At 44.7% G+C, this 21,677-nt stretch overlaps 3 protein-coding genes across 5 annotated transcripts in view; 1 reads left to right on the forward strand and 2 right to left on the reverse strand.

Moving 5' to 3' along the window:
* Nucleotides 1–21,677, forward strand: part of LOC139014890 (MOB-like protein phocein) — a 41,068-nt gene that overhangs the window by 8,934 nt on the left and 10,457 nt on the right. The window contains exons 1-3 of one of the 2 annotated variants that reach the window (XM_070421766.1): nucleotides 11,692–11,783; nucleotides 16,440–16,502; nucleotides 20,953–21,053. In XM_070421766.1, the coding sequence (XP_070277867.1) occupies nucleotides 11,724–11,783; nucleotides 16,440–16,502; nucleotides 20,953–21,053 (224 nt within the window). In that variant the 5' untranslated portion in view covers nucleotides 11,692–11,723. Of the gene's footprint in view, nucleotides 1–11,691; nucleotides 11,784–16,439; nucleotides 16,503–20,952; nucleotides 21,054–21,677 lie in introns of those variants that run through there. The other variant, XM_070421770.1, reaches the window with a different exon arrangement.
* On the reverse strand, nucleotides 299–1,273 carry LOC139015494 (E3 ubiquitin-protein ligase SIAH1-like). The gene has a single exon (XM_070423270.1). The coding sequence runs from the start codon at nucleotides 1,271–1,273 to the stop codon at nucleotides 425–427; it is 849 nt and encodes a 282-aa protein (XP_070279371.1). The 3' UTR covers nucleotides 299–424.
* Nucleotides 1,958–4,723, reverse strand: LOC139015492 (bromodomain testis-specific protein-like). 2 transcript variants are annotated; one of them, XM_070423269.1, is made up of 2 exons: nucleotides 4,536–4,723; nucleotides 1,958–4,397 (listed from the first exon to the last, which is right to left on the reverse strand). In XM_070423269.1, the coding sequence occupies exons 1-2, from the start codon at nucleotides 4,721–4,723 to the stop codon at nucleotides 1,958–1,960; spliced, it is 2,628 nt and encodes an 875-aa protein (XP_070279370.1). The 2 variants fall into 2 exon arrangements, with proteins under 2 accessions (XP_070279370.1, XP_070279368.1); XM_070423267.1 differs by having other exon boundaries at nucleotides 1,958–4,723.

Consider the following 21,677-nt stretch of genomic DNA (forward strand, 5'->3'; position numbering starts at 1 on the left):
CTCCACCCCTCTTCATCCAGGTGCCATTTCCTCCCCTCTCTCTTTTTCCTACGCTCCAAGTGCCCTTCTTGTGTAACTTGTTTTTCTGAATCCCATTGCCTCTACCTCTGTGACTTTCTAAAAAGAAACTGGTATAGTTTTGAGTCTTGCCTCTGAATTCTTTCTTAGCCAGAACTCAAGTAGGGAGGTTGCTGAACGAAGGTCTGGTCAGACTCCACCACCTAACCCTTGGTGCTGTTAGCGCCGCCGTAATAACTACATGCAACCGTTTCCTGTATTTAACAAGCCTTTCCTTTTATTTACCTTCATGCGACTAGCTCCACCTTCCAAAAGTTTCAGGTGGGCAGGCAGAAGGGTGCCTATTCTCTGAGAAATTGAACGCAATGGTTTTAAACACCGGCCAGAAAAATGTGGGCTCGCCGTTTCAACGCATAGAAATAGTGACATGGATGCCTAGATTGCCATTTTCGGCAAAAAGCTGTGCGATTCTGGTGTCAAAGATTAGACAGTCGCTACTGATAATGGCCGTTGCGATGCCCTCGTGAATCGATCGGGGAGTGTCTTCCCAAGTCATCCGCCGCCTGTGACCGTTCAGCTCAAGTCGATAAGCAAACTTTTCCGCTTGCTTGCGCGTTCCCATCAGCTGGACGATCGCAAAGAACTGCTGGTGCCCGTCGCACTTCTCCTGCTTCTTCAGGACCAGCATGAAGTGGAAGCCGAAGCAGGACTGCATCATCACCCAGTCCACAGACCCGGGGAGGTTGATGTCGGTGGCGAGGAACACGATGTCCTCCCCCTGCAGGGTGGTGATGGACTTGTGGTGGTGCATCAGGTGGGGCATCACGGCATCCAAGGAGCCCTGCCACCGACAGGACGCGCCGGGGCAGGGGCAGGCGTACAGCCGGAACGCACAGAGCTCCTCGTGGTCCGCCTTTTGGGTGTGCGGCAGAGTGATTTCACACCCCGAAATGGCGTGTTTGCAAGGGAACAGGACTGAGTTGGCCACCTTCTCCATGGCCAAGTTGCGGATGGTTCCCAAGGGGCCCCGACAGGTGGGACAGCAGGTGAGCTTGGGGCGACAGTTGCTGCAGACCAGGTGGCCGCTCTGACACTGCAGCGTGGGGGGCAGCGCGTAGTCAAAGCACACGGGACACTCAAAGAGACTGGCCAAGTCATTGTTGGACGCGATGGTGCCCGGCAGGGTGGGCACCTTCTGGGAAGGGGTGCACTTGGAGGTCCCGGTGGGTAACGCGGTGGACGTCCGGCGGCTCATCTGCAGGAACGTGGCCCAGGTGTTCCACATCCTCCAGGAGTAAGTCTGGGGGAGTCGAGAGAGGACCCCAAAGTACCTGAGAAGCGAAGCCCGGGGAAACCGAGGCTTATCACCAAAGGCCCGAGCCTCCCGGCCCAGCCACCGGCGCAGCCTCCTCCCCAACGACATAAACAGGGGAGGAGGCTGCATTCTTGCCAGCGCACAATGCAGGCGCGGGCTGGGGCGGGCCGAGAACGCGGGCACCCGGAACCGAGCGGCCCGCCCGGCCTGCGGGGAGGGGCTGCGGAAACGGCAGGCGGCCCGTGCCCAGCTGAGCTCCGCCACGTGGGCCCGTGTACGGGGGTCCCCGCCCTCGCCCGTGGCTTCCTCTGTTTGTTTGTAATTAATCGGAATATTATATATTATATAATATATCGGAATAATATAATATATTGTAAGTTTATATCACATTTTTTAAAAATATTTTTTTTATTGATTTTTTTACAGAGAGGAAGGAGAGGGATAGAGAGTTAGAAAAATCGATGAGAGAGAAATATCGATCAGCTGCCTCCTGCACACCCCCCACTGGGGATGTGCCCTCAACCAAGGTACATGTCCTTGACCGGAATCGAACCCTGGGCCCTTGAGTCCGCAGGCTGACACTCTATCCACTGAGCCAAACCGGTTCTGGCCAAAAACTGAGTTTTAATCAAAGCTGTTTTCAAACATTGTCATAATGTCACGTTGAAGAGTCATATCAATGGTACCAGCCATTGCTTCTCTCCTCCTCCGCTCTTGCTCTCTCTTCCTTGCTAAATTACGGTCTTTGAGAAGCCCAAGACTACTGTTCTCTTGAGCTTCCAATGACTGCTGATGTTCTTTTTGCTTGTCTCCAAGGCACTTGCTTGGCATCTTATTTGAAAAAGATTCTAGAGTGGAACCAGGGTGCCTTTGATTTTCTTGAAATACTTTGGGTTCCTTCGTATTCTGTTCCAGATGTTTCCGTATTAGTTCCTGTGTTCGAGCTTTTGCTTTCTTCTCTATTGCTGCTTTTCTAAACTGGTTGAAGAGCTCATCTGAGGATTTCCATACACCTGGAGTTTTAACTGGTTTGTCTACACTTTTCCAAGAGTCAGCATTCTTGATTTTTATATCCTTCTGCACAGAAACTTGACATTCAGACTCGACCACCATTGTGTCATCCCCGGATTGATGCATCACAGTTAGGCCATTCAAGTGATTTTCAGAACCACCTGAAAAAGGTAGGATTTGTAAAGGTGAAATGTTTTTCACACTCCGTTTATGTTCTAATTCTTGATGATTAATTGCTAACTGGTGGTGATCTGGTGCGGTTCCACTTGAATGTGTAGTCTGATGAAAAAGGGCAATAGTGCTAGAGGTTGTATCTCGCATAGTAGATTGTATCTTTACTTTCTCTTTAGAAGGAGTTCCATTCTGTTTCACCTCAGTAAATTTAGGTAACATTTCTGATTCGGAATCACTGCTGTCTGAAGTAACTGAATCACCGCTACTACTTTCAGACTCTGACGAACTGCTGCTACTGTCACTCAATCGGGAATCAATGCCAATAACAGCTGTGGATGATGGCATTTTCTCAGATTTTGTTTGGCATTTTCTGGAATTTAACTGATTATTGACACCTAGTAATCGCTTTTCCAACTCCTGTTTTTTCTGTGCATGAAGTTCTTCATTTGACTTCATTATTTTCTTACCACTAGGTTTTAGTGGTCTTTTTCTTAGACATGCAGCAACATATTTTTCTAGCTCTCTCAGTGTTGCTGTTTTCAGTGTTTTCAAGTCTACCTCTATCTCCTCATGGCTGGAATTTCTCAGTGAAGGTTCTCTTGAATGTATTATATGAAGGACTTTTCCAAGTTTATCTACAGGGAGTTTGCTTATATTCAAACTTAACCGCCTTTTCTCATCATGGCTCATAGGTTCAGCATTATCTTCATCCTCAGACTTCAGAGCCAACACTGATTGTTCCCTCTTCTTTGGATCATTGCTCTTAGATTTCTCCTTTAATTTCATTTGCTTAAACTTCTTTCTTGGATTTTCATCCGTGTTATCAACCTTTCCTTTTTTCTTTTCCCGTTTAGATTTGTCATTTTTTTCCTTTAGCGTATGGAAAGGTACTTGGGATAGAACCTCCAGTTGCTGATGAATAGCTTGAAACTGCTTCTGAAGCTTTGCAATAGAGTGATCTTGGTCGTCTTCAGAATCACCAGAAGAGTTATCTTCAGAGGAAGTTTCAGTACTGCTTTCTCTACCAGGGGACTTTGTGGTATCTGTTTTGATATTATATACAGGCTTACTCTCAACAGGTTCATCTGGGATCTTTGCAAAATGCATTTCAAACACATCCTGGAGCATTCTTGCCATTGTCACTACTTCATGATCTGGAGGACTGCATCTGTAGCAATTCAGGAACATTAATCTAACATCTGCAGCAAATTCATATGCATCCTTATATTCTTGGTTGTCCATTTTTCTCTTGATAGTTCCAAGATCCATTGGATTTTCCACAATGTCGTAGTAGTTATGGAGTCCCAATGCATTAACATCAACAGGATTATAAAAGGGCCATGCATATGAAAAGTGCTTCTTTGCAAACAGTTCTTTCAGAATCTCACTACAGTGCCTTAATGGTTCAGTTTCTTTAACTTTATATTGTTGCTGAGAATTCAGCAAAACATTCTTCCCCCCACTTTCTTTTACGGGTGGCATTTTGGCTGTTTTTTTTTCTGGAAGTGCTGGGGAAGGTTCACCACTTGCATTAACGACTGAAGTTGTAGGAGTTGTTGTATCTGCTTTCCTCTTTACACCCTTTGTAACCTGGGCCACTGTTTGTGAGGTAGAGTTGGGTGGCGCACCTTGTGCCATATTTAAAGGAGTAGTAGATGATTCAGGAAATACAGAGGGACTCACTTGCGGCTTCAATACTTTTTCTGATCCTTTAGGAGACTGTTTTTCTTTAACAGAAGAAACTGCTACATTCTGTTGAGTGCCTTTCTTTCTTCTTTCCTTACCACCCACAACTTGCTCTTCTTTTGGCATCTGTAATAATTTCTGTTTAAATAAATTCTCTAGAGCTTTTACCATAAGAACAACGTCATCTCCAGGCTTGTTGTATAAATAACAATTCGAGAACATTGTTCTGAAGTCTTCTATGCATTCTGAAGCCTCCACATAATACTTATTTTCCAAGCGCTTCTTAATTGTACTTAAATCCATTGGGTTTTTGATAATGGTGTAATAATCGGGCAAATCTAGTTTCACGGCATCCACAGGCTGCTGAAAAGGCCAGGAAAAACTATGCTTCCATAAAGCCTTCAAGACAACTTTTTGTAGATACTGCAGCTGATTTGTCAATCTCCCATTTTTCTTAGTATTTATATATTCTGGTGGTGGAGGGTTAATAATAGCTATTTGTCTTCTTGGCAGAGACATTCTTAATTGCTTCAAATTCTAATATTCTAATGTCTACAAATAAGTGTCCTTTTCCTATATAAGTACTAGAAGTTGTTATTATGCCTTAGTTTTGGATGATTTAGGTTATTTCAATCTTTCACAGTATTTCTGTTTTTCTAAGACACAAATTGACGTCTTAGCAGGAAAAGTCTGTAAGTTTGTCTTGTAAGAAGGATCTTGCCTGATCGTCCCCTGGAGCTTGCACAGGATAAAATGGTGCAGGCAGCCGTTCTCCACGGTTCTCCACCAACCGTTGCCACCAGCTCTCACCTCGAAGGCGGCTGTTCTTGCGCCAGTTGTTGGGGTCCAACCCCAGCAGGTCCAGGGGTTCCCAAAGGTGTGGATGGAGTTGGCGAAGAAGAAATGCGTTCAGTTGATCAGCAGCCTCGCCAGGTTCTCCAGTCAAGTTCTCCAGCCAGGTTCTGCCTGTCTTCTCCTGTTACATCTGTATTTATACCAGTTGATTTTAATCCTATCCATTCTATTCCAAAGGTTAGGGCATTTCTTATCTCCATTCCAAGGTCACTACTCTATTGTTCTGTTAAGCTACAAGGACGTAACTGAAGGAGATTATCCTAAGTAAAGATTATGTAGCTTAAGCGTGATTGTTCCTAGTTAAAGTGATTAATTACCCGCCTGGCACTTAGTTAAGGGGTTTTACTGATTTGCTTCCTTAGTCCTGTTAATCCCTAACTCCAGGGAAAAATCCCCACCTGGGGAAACAACCTTTCTCAGGGAGGTGGTCCTGTTTAAAACACATATCCCATATACACCAGGTCCCTTGAAACATAAGCTGTGCAGATGTTTCTTCCCTGCAGTGACTGTGTCAAGCAGCAAGGGTGGACTGGCTTCCGACAAATTTTCATACCAAATAATTTTCAAATATGTTGAAAATATATGTATAAAATTGTATATAGACACTAATTTGTTCAACTATGAATATACATCCCCACGCTTCCCTACTGCTTCAACTTTGCTTGGCCTGGAATGAAATCTCCTGCATCTCTGTGATGGTTGATGGAGTCCCAGACTAGGAAATGTTCAGTGGCCGGGAAAAAGGACTGCAAGAAATTCTTTCCCCAAAGTGCTCCATCAGATATCCTTTCGTATTTCTTTAGGCTAAACTGCAGTCACATGTTTATTCTTAAAAAAAAACACACACCCTAATTTTGGAGGAAGGGAGAGAAACGGGGCGGGGGGGGGGGGGGGGGGGGGGAGAAACATCAATTTATTGTTCCACTTATTTATGCATTTGATGGTTGATTCTTGTATTATATATGCCCTGACTGGGGTTTGGACCCACATCTTTGTTATATGAGGACGACACGCTAACCAATTGAGCTATCTCGCCAGGGACATGTTTATTCTTTAATTAAACATTGGTTTACACCAGCAATTTTCAGTCGGTGTGCCATGGCAAGAATTTGTAAAACTTGAAATACCTGACTATTTAGTCAGGGGCGCTGACCTCTTTTCCCTTAGATTGTTGTCAAATAAAAAATGACAATAATCAATACAACAATAGCCATCCCATATGAATGAATCAAAATTATACCTATATTTTTGGCAGATGAGCAAAAATTGTGTATTTTGGTGTGCTGCAGAATTTTAGTAGTTTATGTGTGCCATGAGGTGAAAAAGATTGAAAATCACTGGCTTAGACCAATAGGGATTTATAATTCAGCTGGAGATGGGTATACCTATCCCAGGCCCGACAGGGAAAAATGGATATTGAGCAAGATCAAAGGGGAAGGATAGCAAGTAGGCAACCAACAGGGGCTGCTTCAATACCTAAGACATTTTGCTTTGTAGTATAGTAGTCTACAGCTCCCCCTTTCCCATTAATTTTTATTTTTTGAGGAAAGTACCTTATACTTCTTATTCATGTTTCTCAGCACCTGCTCAGTGCCTTACTACACATATGGGCATTCACTATTTTATTTGGATTTAAAATTCCCCCAAAGAATTTCATATTGATAGATATTTTTTATTGATTTCAGAGAGAGGAAGGGAGAGGGAGAGAGATATAAAAACATCAATGATGAGGCCTGGCTGGTATAGGTCAGTGGTTGAGCTTCAACCTATGAATCAGGAGGTCACAGTTCAATTCCCGGTCAGGCCACATGCCCGGGTTGCAGGGCATGCAGGAGGCAGCCAGTCAATGATTCGCTCTCATCATTGATGTTTCTCTCTCTCTCTCCCTCTCTCCCTTCATCTCTAAAATCAATAAAAATATATTTAAAACACACACACACACACACAAAAACCTCAAGGATGAGAGAGAATCATCAGTGGGCTGCCTCCCATACTCCCCCCACTGGGGAATTGATCCAAAAACTCTGGCATATGCCCTGACCGGGAATTGAACCTTGACCTTCTGGTTCATGGGTCAACGCTCAACCATTGAACCACACTGGCCAGGCTGGATAGATATTTTTTAAATTCCTTATGATACTATGGATTTATAAAATATTTTATTCTAAAACTCTAAGAGACTTCCAGGAATATTTACTTTTATATTTACTTTCATACTCTAAGAGGTTAGAGAGAGAACTGCTGTGAACTATTTTCATTAAAAATGGGAGAACCAAGATGGCGGCATAGGTTGACGCCGGAGTTTGCTGCCTCGAACAACCACTTCAAAAATACAACTAAAAGACGGAAGGACATCACCCAGAACCACAGGAAGGCTGGCTGAGGAGAGATTCTACAACTAGAAGTAAAGAGAAATCCATACTGAGACTCAGAGGAGGCGCAGTGCGGAGGTGAAATACTAAGGTGCAGAGGTGAGGTTGTCGTTTTCAATCGAGAGGGAGTTTCAGACTCTGAGCTCCAGATCCGGGCGAGTCTCTAGGGCCCCAGACTCAAACGGGAGAAGAGGGAAGGCAGCTTTCTCTCCGAGGTTTGCAGCAGTTGCAGAGCCGCTGGGGACGGAACTGAGAGCAGCCATAACTTCTCGCTCCGCCTGCCCTGTAGATCCCCAGGGACCCGCCCCGCCCAAGCCCTGCACTGAGGCATTTGCCGGATAGCCTCAGGCAAAGGCTAGATGAGCACCGCCCTAGAGATCCAGCACAGAAGCGCTCCCACTACAGACACAGCTGACTCTCATAACCAGTTAGCCTGGAGGTCAATTCACCCCTAGTTTGCCAACAACAATTAAGGCTTAACTACAACAAGACTTCGCACAAAGACCACAAGGGGGTGCACCAAGAAAGCATAAAAAATGCGGAGACAAAAAAACATGACAGAAATGGAGGATATAGAGCTAAAAAACGCACTTTTGAGGGCTTTCAATAATTTGCTAGAAACTGCCGATAAACTTGATGAGAGCCTCAAGAAATCTGAGACCCTCGATGTTGTGATAAAGAACCAACTAGAAATTAAGCATACACTGACTGAAATAAAGAATATTATACAGACGCCCAACAGCAGACCAGAGGATCGCAAGAATCAAGTCAAAGATTTGAAATGCAAAGAAGCAAAAAACACCCAACTGGGAAAGCAAAATGAAAAAAGAATTCGAAAATACGAAGATAGTGTAAGGAGCCTCTGGGGCAACTTCAAGTGTACCAACATCCGAATTATGGGGGTGCCAGAAGAAGAGAGAGAGCAAGATATTGAAAACCTATTTGAAGAAATAATGACAGAAAACTTCCCCCACCTGGTGAAAGAAATGGACTTACAGGTCCAGGAAGTGCAGAGAACCCCAAACAAAAGGAATCCAAAGAGGACCACACCAAGACACATCATAATTAAAATGCCAAGAGCAAAAGACAAAGAGAGAATCTTAAAAGCAGCAAGAGAAAGAGACTCAATTATCTACAAGGGAATACCCATACGACTGTCAGCTGATTTCTCAACAGAAACTTTGCAGGCCAGAAGGGAATGGCAAGAAATATTCAAAGTGCTGAATACCAAGAACCTACAACCAAGATTACTTTATCCAGCAAAGCTATCATTCAGAATTGAAGGTCAGATAAAGAGCTTCACAGATAAGGAAAAGCTAAAGGAGTTCATCACCATTAAACCAGTATTATAGAAATGCTGAAAGGTATCCTTTAAGAAGAGGAAGAAGAAGAAAAAGATAAAGATACAAATTATGAACAACAAACATGCATCTATCAACAAGTGAATCTAAGAATCAAGTGAATAAATAATCTGATGTACAGAATGAACTGGTGATTATAATGAATCAGGGACATAGAAAGGGAATGGACTGACTATTCTTGGGGGGGAAAGGGGTGTGGGAGATGCGGGAAGAGACTGGACAAAAATTGTGCACCTATGGATGAGGACAGTGGGTGGGGAGTGAGGGCGGAGGGTGGGGCGGGAACTGGGAGGAGGGGAGTTAGGGGGGGAAAAAAGAGGAACAAATGTAATCTGAACAATAAAGATTTAATTAAAAAAAAAATTAAAGAAACTTTTAGCCCTGACCAGGTAGCTCAGTTGGTTAGAGCGTCGTCCCAAAACACCAAGGTTGTGGGTTCCATCTCTGATTAGGGCACAGGCAAGAGTCAACCAAGTGGGTGCATCAGTAAACCCTGGGTGCGCGAGGGTTTACTGAAATGGTCGCCATTGTGCAAACTGGGTCAGCCCAAGTGGAACAATAAATTGATGTTCCTTTCTCTCCCTCTCCCTCCATCTAAAATCAATTAATCTTTTTTTAATAAAAAAGGAAACTTTTATTTGATAGTATGTTCAAAGTCTTCTGGTCAACAGGCAAGATAATCTAGATTTTCTAGTCCCAGCTCAGAGTTATTTTAAATTTTCTATATTGCCTTTGAGAAGACTACTTCTCCTTTAACCAAAATATCCCAGTTTTTACATTATTACATGTAACTTATTATTGATTATACTGTTTTTATTTTTTTTCTTCCCCCTCCAAATTAACCCTGGTTATAGAAAGGTTTTTGTTTAAAGGTCATAATCTGAAGACACAGAGGAAGTAAAATGTGAAGGTTATGAGCTAGAAATATTTCAACCCTAAAGAACAAGGTTTTTCCTCTGAACAAGGCCAGAGTCGACATCACATGCAACTTTATTGGACTTTTCAAAGAGATGAATGTGTATTTTATTCCTGAATTAAAAACCTACTTATTCCTTTTTTTCCCTTGTTCTTATCAGATGCGCTGAAACAGTATAACAAATATGGACGTAAGAAAATATTAAGGTGAGCCCCTCAACGATAGGTACCTGATATTTTTACTGCTCAGGGGCACAGAACATGAGAAATTTTAACTTAATCCTTGGAGATGGGTTGTCCACAGACCTACTTAAAACTCTGCTCTTACACCCACCCCATGTCTCTTCGGGAGACAACATACTTCGGATTCTCACTTGTCTTAGATTTGCACTGTATCTCCTAAGAGAACTGGTGACTTATACATGTCCCATTGCTAGACACTGAGCAATTTCTGATTACGGACTGGGTCTTTGCATTCTCCTGCTTCGGGGCTGAATACATAGTGGGGATTGACTAATAAATATTTGTTGAATGAATAAACCTTTTGTATCTAGAAGATGGTGATGACATTGAGAATTAAGTCTTTGCTCTTGAAAAGTTACCAGTCTATACATCTTCAATAAAACAGGAATCCTACTTAAGGCAAACCAACTTCCCATTGTTAAAATTCTCGGAGCCAAAGTTCCAAGTATCTGACAGTTACTCAGTTTTGCACACACTCAGTTTAACCAACCTCTCCTCCAGGCCTCACACCTTCGGATGATGTCTGTGACATGGTTCTCTCTGCATTCTCAATATATCTTTTCCTGTATTTGATAGGATAGCTGATGTTTTCTCTTGGAAGTCACCCCACTGTATGCACTCTTCACTTGCTGTCTCCCCATTAGGTATCTATCCTATGGCCTCTCCCATCCCAGATGAAAGATTTGAGGTTTCTAAGCAGGAAACAACAACAACAAAAAAAGTTTGCCAAAACGGCCATGATTTCATGACTAAAAGAACACTCAAAACTTGCAAGGATGCCCTAGCCGGTTTGGCTCAGTGGATAGAGCATCGGCCTGCGGACTGAAGGGTCGCAGGTTCGATTCCGGTCAAGGGCATGTACCTTGGTTGCGGGCACATCCCCAGTGGGGAGTGTGCAGGAGGCAGCTGGTCGATGGTTCTCTCTCATCGATGTTTCTAACTCTCTGTTCCCTCTCCCTTCCTCTCTGTAAAAAATCAATAAAATATATATTTAAAAAAAAACTTGCAACGAAGAAAATTTTAAATCCTGTGTGATCTACAACTCCCACCAGGAGGCATTCAGTTGCTCCTCGGGCTTTCTGACTTGCAAAACGAGCTCATTTTGTCCGTCTAACGCCCCCTACCAGGTGTCCACTGGGTCTCAGATCACTGGCATCTGGGGCCTTGACGCAAACCGACTTGTCATTGAAAAAGTCCTTGCTTTGAGGACGGCGGATGGTGGAGCCATCCCTTACACTCTCGGCCCCGGTCTAGTCTGATCTGGGATTGGGCCGATGTCATGCAGGGTCTTTGGAGTTCCTGTGACAGAGTGTCGGTCCGTCTTCCACTTTGCATGCCTAGGACGGTGGGTTTCGGGACGGAGTTATGCTTGCACAAGGTCTACCGAGACGGTCGCCATGGTGCAAGCTCGGTCCGACTCATGTAGCGAACGTAAGCCCGAGGAGATGCGCGCAGCGCCGGCCTCCCCACCGCTGTGGGCCCCCGCCGCCGCCGGGCCTCTGCCTCCCTCGCCGCTGCCTCGCCGCCGCCGGGCCTCTGCCTCCCTCGCCGCTGCCTCGCAGCCGCCGGCTGTTCCTTCTGTCACCCCCTCCCGCCGCCGGCCGGCCCTTCCGGGCCTCTCCCCGCCCTCCCGCCCTGCCCCGCGCGGACGCGCTGTTCCGCCAGGTGCCGCCCCTCCCCGGCTCCCGTCCTCGGGGCGCCGCTCCGCCCCGCCCCGCGCAGGCAGCGTCCCCACATCCGGGTACCGACTCCAGCCGCCCAGACGCTGGCACTATGGTCATGGCGGAGGGGACGGCAGTGCTGAGGCGGAACCGGCCGGGCACCAAGGCGCAGGTACCGTCTCGGCACCTTCCCTGCGGGGGCTCTCGGCGCCGAGCAGCGCCGCCGCGGGAGGTCGGCGGCCCCGGGCGGAGGCTGGGCCGGGCGCGGGCGGGGGCACGGTGCCGGCCTGCTCTTCCGGAGCCGCAGCCCCTGGTCTGGCTGAGCCGGCGGCCCGCGAGGCCGCGGAGCCCCTTAGAGGGTGGGCGGAGCGGCGGGTGGGGGTCGCCGCGGCCGGGGACTGGGACCTGTCAGGAGCTTCCGCTGGTGCCTGCCTCCCCCTGAACCCCAGTTGACCTGCGTCGGAGGGCGCCGCCGGCCAGGAGACACCGCTGGGCTTTCGAAAGGGGGGGGGGGGCGGGTGTCGGGCTGCCAGGATGGGAGGGCGTGTGAACGCAGCCTACCTGTCCTGGCGACTGGGTCCCACCTGGCATCTAGGTCCCATCTGGCGACTAGGTCCCATCTGGCGACTAGGTCCCACCTGGCATCTAGGTCCCACCTGGCATCTAGGTCCCACCTGGCATCTAGGTCCCATCTGGCGACTAGGTCCCATCTGGCGACTAGGTCCCATCTGGCGACTAGGTCCCACCTGGCATCTAGGTCCCATCTGGCGACTAGGTCCCATCTGGCGACTAGGTCCCACCTGGCATCTAGGTCCCACCTGGCGACTAGGTCCCACCTGGCATCTAGGTCCCACCTGGCATCTAGGTCCCACCTGGCATCTAGGTCCCACCTGGCGACTAGGTCCCACCTGGCGTCTAGGTCCCACCTGGCGACTAGGTCCCACCTGGCGACTAGGTCCCACCTGGCGTCTAGGTCCCACCTGGCATCTAGGTCCCACCTGGCATCTAGGTCCCACCTGGCGACTAGGTCCCACCTGGCGACTAGGTCCCACCTGGCATCTAGGTCCCACCTGGCGACTAGGTCCCACCTGGCGACTAGGTCCCACCTGGCGACTAGGTCCCACCTGGCATCTAGGTCCCACCTGGCGACTAGGTCCCACCTGGCATCTAGGTCCCACCTGGCATCTAGGTCCCACCTGGCGACTAGGTCCCACCTGGCGTCTAGGTCCCACCTGGCGTCTAGGTCCCACCTGGCGACTAGGTCCCACCTGGCGACTAGGTCCCACCTGGCGACTAGGTCCCACCTGGCATCTAGGTCCCACCTGGCGACTAGGCCCCACCTGGCATCTAGGTCCCACCTGGCGACTGGGTCCCACCTGGCGTCTGGGTCCCACCTGGCAACTGGGTCCCACCTGGCGTCTAGGTCCCACCTGGCGACTAGGTCCCACCTGGCATCTAGGTCCCACCTGGCGACTGGGTCCCACCTGGCGACTGGGTCCCACCTGGCGTCTAGGTCCCACCTGGCGACTAGGTCCCACCTGGCGTCTAGGTCCCACCTGGTGTCTAGGTCCCACCTACCTGGCGACTAGGTCCTACGTGGTGACTAGGACCCACCTGGCGTGTGACGCACCTGCCCGGCTTGCCCCATCAGCTGGTGTAGCCGGATCTGGGTGGCGATCCTTGTCTGCGCCTCCTCCTGCTGTTTGCCTTTGGCTACTTCTCTCTGCAGCTGTTCTCTGGTCCGGCAAGTGCTCATCCTCGGTTGCGACTGGTTGGAGGTCATTCCTGTGAATTTCCTTGTTGTTATGTGTGAGGCACAGGGAATGAACTGGTGATCATTTTACTGGTGTTCGCTTTCAGGAGGGCAGTAGTTGGGTGAGTTGGTGCTTAGTTAGGTATTGGTTCTTGGGATTTGCAGAAGAGGGATGCCTCACGTTCTTTAAAAAATCAAATTGGCCTTTAGACTCTGTCTGACGAACCTGCCAGCTGAAATGGCTTGCTCTTGAGTAGATGCTCTAAAATTAGAAGAGGTGTGTTACAATGTAATTTTAAAGGAAAAGTGGTACAAGTGGGAAAAAGACACACAACAAAACAAAACAGAAAACCATAAAGCTGTGACCGTATGCCGGAGAGTAGCTTTTCATATCTTGCACAGAATTTTGGAAAGGGAGTCCTTTCGAAGGAATCTTTGAGATCCAGACACCTTCCCAGATGCATGTTACAGATAAGAAAACCGAGGCCCTGAGAATCAGCCCCGAGAACCCTCTGCATTTGCTCAGGGTCCCATAGTTTTGCATTCTTAGTTCACTGGTGACTTTTTCTCCCTAAACAAGTTGCTTCTAGGATTGACTTTTAGAGAATTTGGTTTGGAAGTCCTTACTAGAGTCACATTTAGCTGTCAGTTGCTCTGGCAGTTTTGTTGTCATACTACTGGACATTTTTATTTAGGCTTTTTACCCTTTCCAGACTTTCTTTACCTGCAAATACTCTCTTAGATATCTTTACTTCTTATTCTGTGGGAACATTGTTGTTGTTTTTTTCTTTTATTAAGTGATCAACTTCTATATTTTATATTACAAAAAAAGAAGTGAACTCACATTCTGGTAATTGTTATCCATTTTTATTTACTCAAAAGTTATGAAGTTTGAAAGGAAAGAAAATAATATATTGTAAATTAATATTTTAATACATCTGTCTGCTATGAGTAAGTCACATATAAGAAAGCTCCTTTGCTTTTTCCACGTTGTCATAGATCAAGGTTGTTAAATAAAATGTGGCATAAAAGATTAGGGTTAAAAAAAAAAAGACTGCTTACACAGCATGCTGTCCTGTCACACTAATTTCCTTCAGTGAAATGAGTCTATTCCAAGCTGACTTATTTAGAGCTATCATAGAGTAGTGGAGTGTCTTCCTACTTTTTTTTAAGATTGGTTAGATTGGGAATTGGCACATAGTTGGTTTTCAATAAGTGTTTATTGACTGAATTAGATGAGAACATTCATTAACCTGGATTTTTGCTTCCTCCTTTCAGTGTTAAAGTATATCACAAGTGTGATGAGGCAGAATATTTAATTCCCAATTAACTTTTTTTTACATCTTTTCTGTATATTACTATGTGTTTTCTAACATTTTAATAACAAATATTATATTGGCTGTTCTATTTTTGATGGAGCTCATATTTTGTTTAGATATTTAGAACATCATTAGAATTGGAATAATAGTTTATAATGTCTTTCTAAAATAAAATAACACTTGTGCTACTACTAACACTAGCTGTTCTCAGGTAAAAACTGATCAGTTTTATGGTGCCCTGAGATTTTTTATTTTTATTTTTTTATTAACCTTCATCCAAGGATATTTTTCCATTGATTCTTAGAGAGAGTGGTAGGGAGGGGGAGAGACAGAGAGATAATCATCAATTGGAGAGAGGCATCTATTGGTTGGGGCCAAGAATGGAGCCTGCAACTGAGCTACAAGCCAAGCTGGCAAATCTTCAGGTGCCTGGAGACTTTTAAGTGTAACTTTTTGAGAAGATACTTAACCACCATAAACAAAAAGTAGTACTTATCTCCTCAAGTGATACATGAAAGGTTTATGGGAGCCATATTGAAGGATTTGTGGTTGAGAAAAAGTAACTTGTAGTTCAATTAAATAAAATCTTGGTGTTCACTTAAAAACATTGAGTAAAATTTCTTTAACTTATTTATTGAGTAGAGGCCTGGTGCATGAAATTTGTGCACTTGGGGTGGGGCGCGTCCCTCAGCCTGGCCTGTGCCCTCTCACAGTCTGGGAGCCCCGTGATTGATGGCCCCAAAGAGGCAGTCCCCGTCCACCCGGCCAGGGCTCAGAGATGGATTGCCCTGCAGAGGGAGGCCCCGCCCACCTGCCGCAGTCCGCTGGTTGGTGGCCTGGGGCTCCCTCTGCAGGGTGATCATGGGGAGATGGCCGGGCCTCTGACCAATTGCATTGCACCGCCTTGACTGGCCTGGCGCCAGTGGGTGTCATAGTGTGGTCATCCAGATGGTCGTTCTGCTGTTTGGTAGTTTGGTTGATTTGCATATTACGCTTTTATTATTATAGACTAGAGGCCCGGCACACGAAAGTCGTGCGGGGGTACTGTTCCTAGGCCTATCCTGTGATTAGGGCCATCTTCCCCGGCTGTCAGCAGCCGGCCCTGCCCCCCCGCCGCCACCCACCCGGGTTCCCAGTTTGCCATCGGGCAATTGGAACCTGACAGCCGGGGAGCGAGGGATCGAGAGGTTGGCCGGTCCCGCCGGCTTGTGACCCTGTCCCCACTGTGGGTCACCCTCTGTGTGTGGGGCGACCGGTGGGGTGCGGGCCTTGACCTGGCGCTGCCTGCATCCCCTGCCACCCACCCCTGGTTCCCCATTCACCATCAGGTGATCGGAGCCTGCCAGCCGGGGGGAAGGACCAAGAGGTCCGCCATTCCCACCTGCTCGCCAGCCCCGCCTCCGCCACGGGTCACCCTCTGTGTGTAGAGCGACCGTTGGGGCCGGGGTCTTGGCCTGGTGTCGTCCACATCCCCCGCCACCCACTCCCGGGTCCCCATTTGCCATTGGGCGATTGGAGCCTGCGGGCCAGGGGTAGGGACCAAGAGGTGGTCAGTGCACCTCATAGTGACTGCTTGAGCGGTCATTCTGGTCGTTCTGCCTTTATGGTTGCTGGGCTTTTATTATATAGGATAACCACAATGCTTACAATATGAGCGCTTTTCCTTTCCTCTAGTATAACTTTGGATTTTTATTAAGAATTGAAGTTAATCATAATGGTATTGCATCTTGTATTTTAACCATGAATTTTTTTATAGGATTTCTATAATTGGCCTGATGAATCCTTTGATGAAATGGACAGTACACTAGCTGTGCAGCAGGTAATAACAATAGTTTCTTTTGCAACACCAATAAACTAAACAGTTGACCTTCCTTGAGATAGTTAAGTATTCCTATGTCTTTTAGCACAAACCAGAATCCGTGGAATTAATGGATGGCCATTTAAAACTTTTGTCAACCTTCATTTTGTTTTAAGATGGCATATTAAACTATAATCAAACAAATATATTTTAATATCTTAAAATATGTTAATCTGTACTATTTAGTGTACCAAATTTGATTTTACAGTAAACTTAATTCAAAATTAATTGAATACTAAATTAGAATAACATTAAATAGAAATAGCATATTGATTTGGTGACGGAACACTTGCGAACATGTACCTAAGTTTTACTTTTTTTTTAACCATTTTTTAAAATCCTCACCCAAGGATATGTTTATTGATTTTAGAGAGAGAAGTGGAGGGTGGGGGAGAAACATCGATTGCCATGGGGCAATCGGAACCTGACGGCCAGGGGGCCAGGGACCGAGAGGTTGGCCGGTCCCGCCTGCTTGTGACCCTGTTCCCACTGTGGGTCGCCCTCTGTGTGTGGTTGCCTCCTATATGTGCCCCCTACTGGGAATCGAACGCTCAACCTTTTGGTGTACAGGATAACACTCCAACCAACTGAGCCACACCAGCCAGGGCAGGATATTCTTATTTATTTATTTATTTATTTATTTGTTTGGGGGGGGGGCAGGATGTTATTAAATATTCTTATTGAAAATCACATTTTGTACTAGTTGGGTTAAAAAAAAAAACACACACCAGCTGGTCATTTTTTCAAAATGAATAAAATCTGGAATCTGGGGAAAAAATAATTTCCATAGCTAATTATTAAAAAACTAGAGGCCAGGTGCATGAATTTGTGCACGGGTGAGGTCTGGCTGGCCTGCCCCCAATCGGGGTGGGGGGGCCAATCAGGGGCAGGGCCAGCTGAGGGGAGGTTCTGCGGGAGGTTGGCCGGCAGGTCCGGCCCCCTGGTTGAACTCCCGGTCGAGGGGACAATTTGCATATTAGCTTTTTATTATATAGGATCACATTTAAGGATTAATAAAAGGATGCCTGAAATTGTGTGTACTAGTAAATTGGACTAGGCATTGGTTAACTAACATTTTTAAAGAGAAAATATTCAATAACAATAGGCTGTTTGGCTTTGTCTGATGGCCAGATAATAAAAGTAGATAGCTATTTGGATTTATTGTTATTTGAAGATCTTAAGGAATAAAATAGAAATACAGTTGAGTTCTTTGAGCTTTAAAAACAATTCATAATCATTATAAAATTCTTTAAAATGGATTTTAGTATATTAGGTATTTAGCACAGAAAATGGAAGAGCATTCATGAATGAATGGTTTTGTGCATTGCCTTTTTGTATGTGAGTATGACGTTATCTTTTAAAAAATATTTTAAAAATTGTTTTCAAAGAGGGAGAGAGAGTGATAGAAATATCAGTGATGAGAGTGAATCATTGATTGGTTGCCTCCTGCACACCCCCTACAAGGGATCGAACCTGCAACCTGGGCATGTGCCTTGACCGGGAATTGAACCCGATTTCCTGGATCATGGGTTGATGCTCGGCCACTGAGCCACACCAGCCGGGCTCTGGTAGTTTAATTATGTGCCTGGGCATGAATTTCTTTGGGTTTTCTTTCTTTTTTTAAAATATGTTTTTAATTAATTTCAGAGAGAGGAAGGGAGAGGGAGTTAGAAACATCAATGAAGAGAGATAATTATTTTTTTAAAAATATATTTTATTGATTTTTTACAGAGAGGAAGGAATAGGGATAGAGAGTTAGAAACATTGATGAGAGAGAAACATTGATCAGCTGCCTCCTGCACACTCCCTACTGGGTATATGCCTGCAGACAAGGTACATGTCCTTGACCAGAATCGAACCTGGGACTCTTGAGTCCTCAGGCCGACACTCTATCCATTGAGCCAAACCGGTTAGGGCTAGAGAGAGTTAATTATTGATGGGCTGCCTTCTGCACGCCCCCTACTGGAGATCGAACCTGCAACCCAGGCATGTGCCCTGCCTGGGAATGGAACCGAGATCTGGTTCATAGGTCAGCGCTCAACCACTGAGCCATGCTGGCCAGACTCTTTGGGTTTTCCTGTTTGGTACTCATTCTGCTTTTTTTAATTGTGATAAAAAAATATGTAAAATTTACCACTTTTCCCCATTTTAAGCGTACAGTTTTGTTGTGTTAGTACATTTACATTTTTATGCAGCCATTACCACCTCCATCTATCTTGAGAATTCATCTTCTCCAACTAAAACTCTGTACCCATTAAACAATAACTCCCCATAAGCCTATTCACCTACTTGAATTTGTAGGTTTATGTCTTTTCCCAACTTGGAAACTTTTTAGCCATTATTTATTCAGATATGTTTTTTAGCACCACATTCTTTTTCTTTTTGTGGGATGATGGTGACATGACTCTTAAATCTTTTGTTATTGTCTGACAAGTTCCTGAGGCTCTGTTTATTATTGTTTTTATTCCTTTTAATTTCTGTTGTTCAGATTGGATAATATTTATTTATCTATCTACAAGTTTATTGGTTCTTTACTGTGTTATCTCCATTCTGCTATTGAGTCCAGTGAGTGTTTTACTTTGGTGGTTGTGTTTTCCAGTTCTAAAATTTCCATTTGGCACCCAGTTGGTTGAGCGTTGAACTGTGAACCAGGAGGTCACGGTTTGATTCCTGGTCGGGGCATATGCCTTGTTGCAGGCTCAGTCCCCAATATGGGGCATGCAGGAGGCGGCCAATCAGTGATTCTCTCTCATCATTGATGTTTCTATCTCTCTCTCCCTCTCCCTTCTTCTCTGAAATAAATAAAAATATATTTTAAAAAAAGAATAGAAATCACTGTAGCAATAGAAAATTTAAAAAAAATTTCCATTTGGCTCTTTTTATCTTTCTTTATTGATACGTTTGTTTCAAGTGTTTGTAATTTTACATTCAAGCAGTTTTTAAGTAGCTGCTCTAAAGACTTTGTCAGGTAATTTCCAATATCTGTGTCATCTTGTCATTGGTGTCTAGTGCTTGTTTTTCCCCATGATAATTGAGATTTTCATGTATTTTTGTATGCCAACTAATTCTAGATTATATCCTGGACATTTTGAATATTATGTTTATACTCTGGTCTTATTTAACCCAATGGAGAATGTGATATTTTTGTTATAGCAGGCATTTGACTTTGTTAGATACAGGTTGCAAGTTCCAACTGAACTGAGGTTCCAATGTTAGTTTAGTTTTCAAAACCTTTTTGCATCTGTTGTGTGTGTGTGCGCACCAATCTGTTGTCAGCCTAGTCCAGTGATGGTGAACCTATGACATGCGAACTCATTTTTTTGGTTGATTTTTCTCTGTTAAATGGCATTTAAATATATAAAATAAATATAAAAAATATAAGTCTTTGTTTTACTATGGTTGCAAATATCAAAAAATTTCTATGTGTGACACGGCACCAGAGTTAAGTTAGGGTTTTTCAAAATGCTGACACACCGAGCTCAAAAGGTTCGCCATCACTGGCGTGGACAAACTGCGGCTCGAGAGCCACATGCGGCTTTTTGGCCCCTTGAGAGTGGCTCTTCCTAAGCCTTAGGAGTACCCTAATTAAGTTAATAACAATGTGCCTACCTATATATTTTAAGTTTAAAAAATTTGGCTCTCAAAAGAAATTTCAATGGTTGTACTGTTGATATTTGGCTCTGTTGACTAATGAGTTTGCCGACCACTGGTAGGTGGAGGTATATCCATTAGCTCAGTTCTCTTTTTTTTTTTTTAAATATATTTTATTGATTTTTTACAGAGAGGAAGGGAGAGAGAGAGTTAGAAACATCGATGAGAGAGAAACATCGATCAGCTGCCTCCTGCACAGCCCCCACTGGGGATGTGCCCGCAACCCAGGCACATGCCCCTGACCAGAATCGAACCCCGGACCCTCCAGTCCGCAGGCCGATGCTCTATCCCCTGAGCCAAACCGGTTTCGGCCATTAGCTCAGTTCTCAAAGTCTGTCAGATATTAATTAGGATAAGATCCATGCATGCACTCGTGTACAAATCAGGATTGCACCCAGGAGTTCATAACCAGCTTTATGGGATTATTTACTTAAAAAAAAATGTTTTCATGATTTGAGAGAGAGAGAGAGAGAGAAAGAGAGAGAGAGAGAGAGAGAGAGAGAGAGAGAAAGAGAAAAAGAGAGAAAGAAAACCATGCCTCCTGCATACCCCCTACTGGGGATCGAGCCCCAAACCTGGGTATGTGCCCTCACTGGGAATTGAACCATGACCTCCTGGTTCATAGGTTGATGCTCAACCACTGAGCCATGCTGGGCAGGCAAGAGCAGTTTTTATATATTAAAAAATTACATATGTTTAATATAAGATTTACCATGTAGTATAATATTTTAATTAACTATAAGAACCTCTTTGTTTATAGTATATTCAACAGAACATAAGAGCAGATTGTTCCAATATTGACAAAATTCTTGAACCACCTGAAGGCCAAGATGAAGGTGTGTGGAAGTATGAACATTTAAGGTAAGTCCTTGTGATAAATCAAAATAGTAATAGTATTTATTAGTAAAAAATAACCTTTAGTATTAATTATGAATTATAAATAAAATAATTATTAACTGCAGATCAAAAAGCAAATTCTAAAGTTTTTATATTTTCAGTGTTATAAAGTTTTCAACTTTGATATTTACTGATTATTTTTTACATTTATGGATTTGGGCCTTATGTTTTTACACAGTTTTCCTTAATCATATCTGTTAACCACAAATGCATTATTTCCATTTACCTACTCATGAATAGCTATCTCTCTAGAGCAGTGGTTCTCAACCTTCCTAATGCCTCGACCTTTAATACAGTTCCTCATGTTGTGGTGACCTCCAACCATAAAATTATTTTCGTTGCTACTTCATAACTGTAATGTTGCTACTGTTATGAATCGTAATGTAAATATCTGATATGCAGGATGTATTTTCATTGTTACAAATTGAACATAATTAAAGCATAGTGATTAATCACAAAAACAATATGTAATTATATATGTGTTTTCCGATGGTCTTAGGCAACCCTGTGAAAGCGACCCACAGGTTGAGAACTGCTGCTGTAGAGGATCATGTCAAGTTCCTGGTATAGGCTTGGTATCTGATGAGT

The sequence above is a fragment of the Myotis yumanensis genome, unplaced genomic scaffold, assembly GCF_028538775.1.
Source record: "Myotis yumanensis isolate MYYU_CA2020_CCGP unplaced genomic scaffold, mMyoYum1.0.hap1 SCAF_8, whole genome shotgun sequence".
NCBI classification, from domain to species: Eukaryota; Metazoa; Chordata; class Mammalia; order Chiroptera; family Vespertilionidae; genus Myotis; species Myotis yumanensis.

Coding starts and splice junctions, on each gene's coding strand:
- LOC139015492 (XM_070423267.1), bottom strand. CDS start 4,723: ATGTCTCTGCCAAGAAGACAAATAGCTATTATTAACCCTCCACCACCA.
- LOC139015494 (XM_070423270.1), bottom strand. CDS start 1,273: ATGAGCCGCCGGACGTCCACCGCGTTACCCACCGGGACCTCCAAGTGC.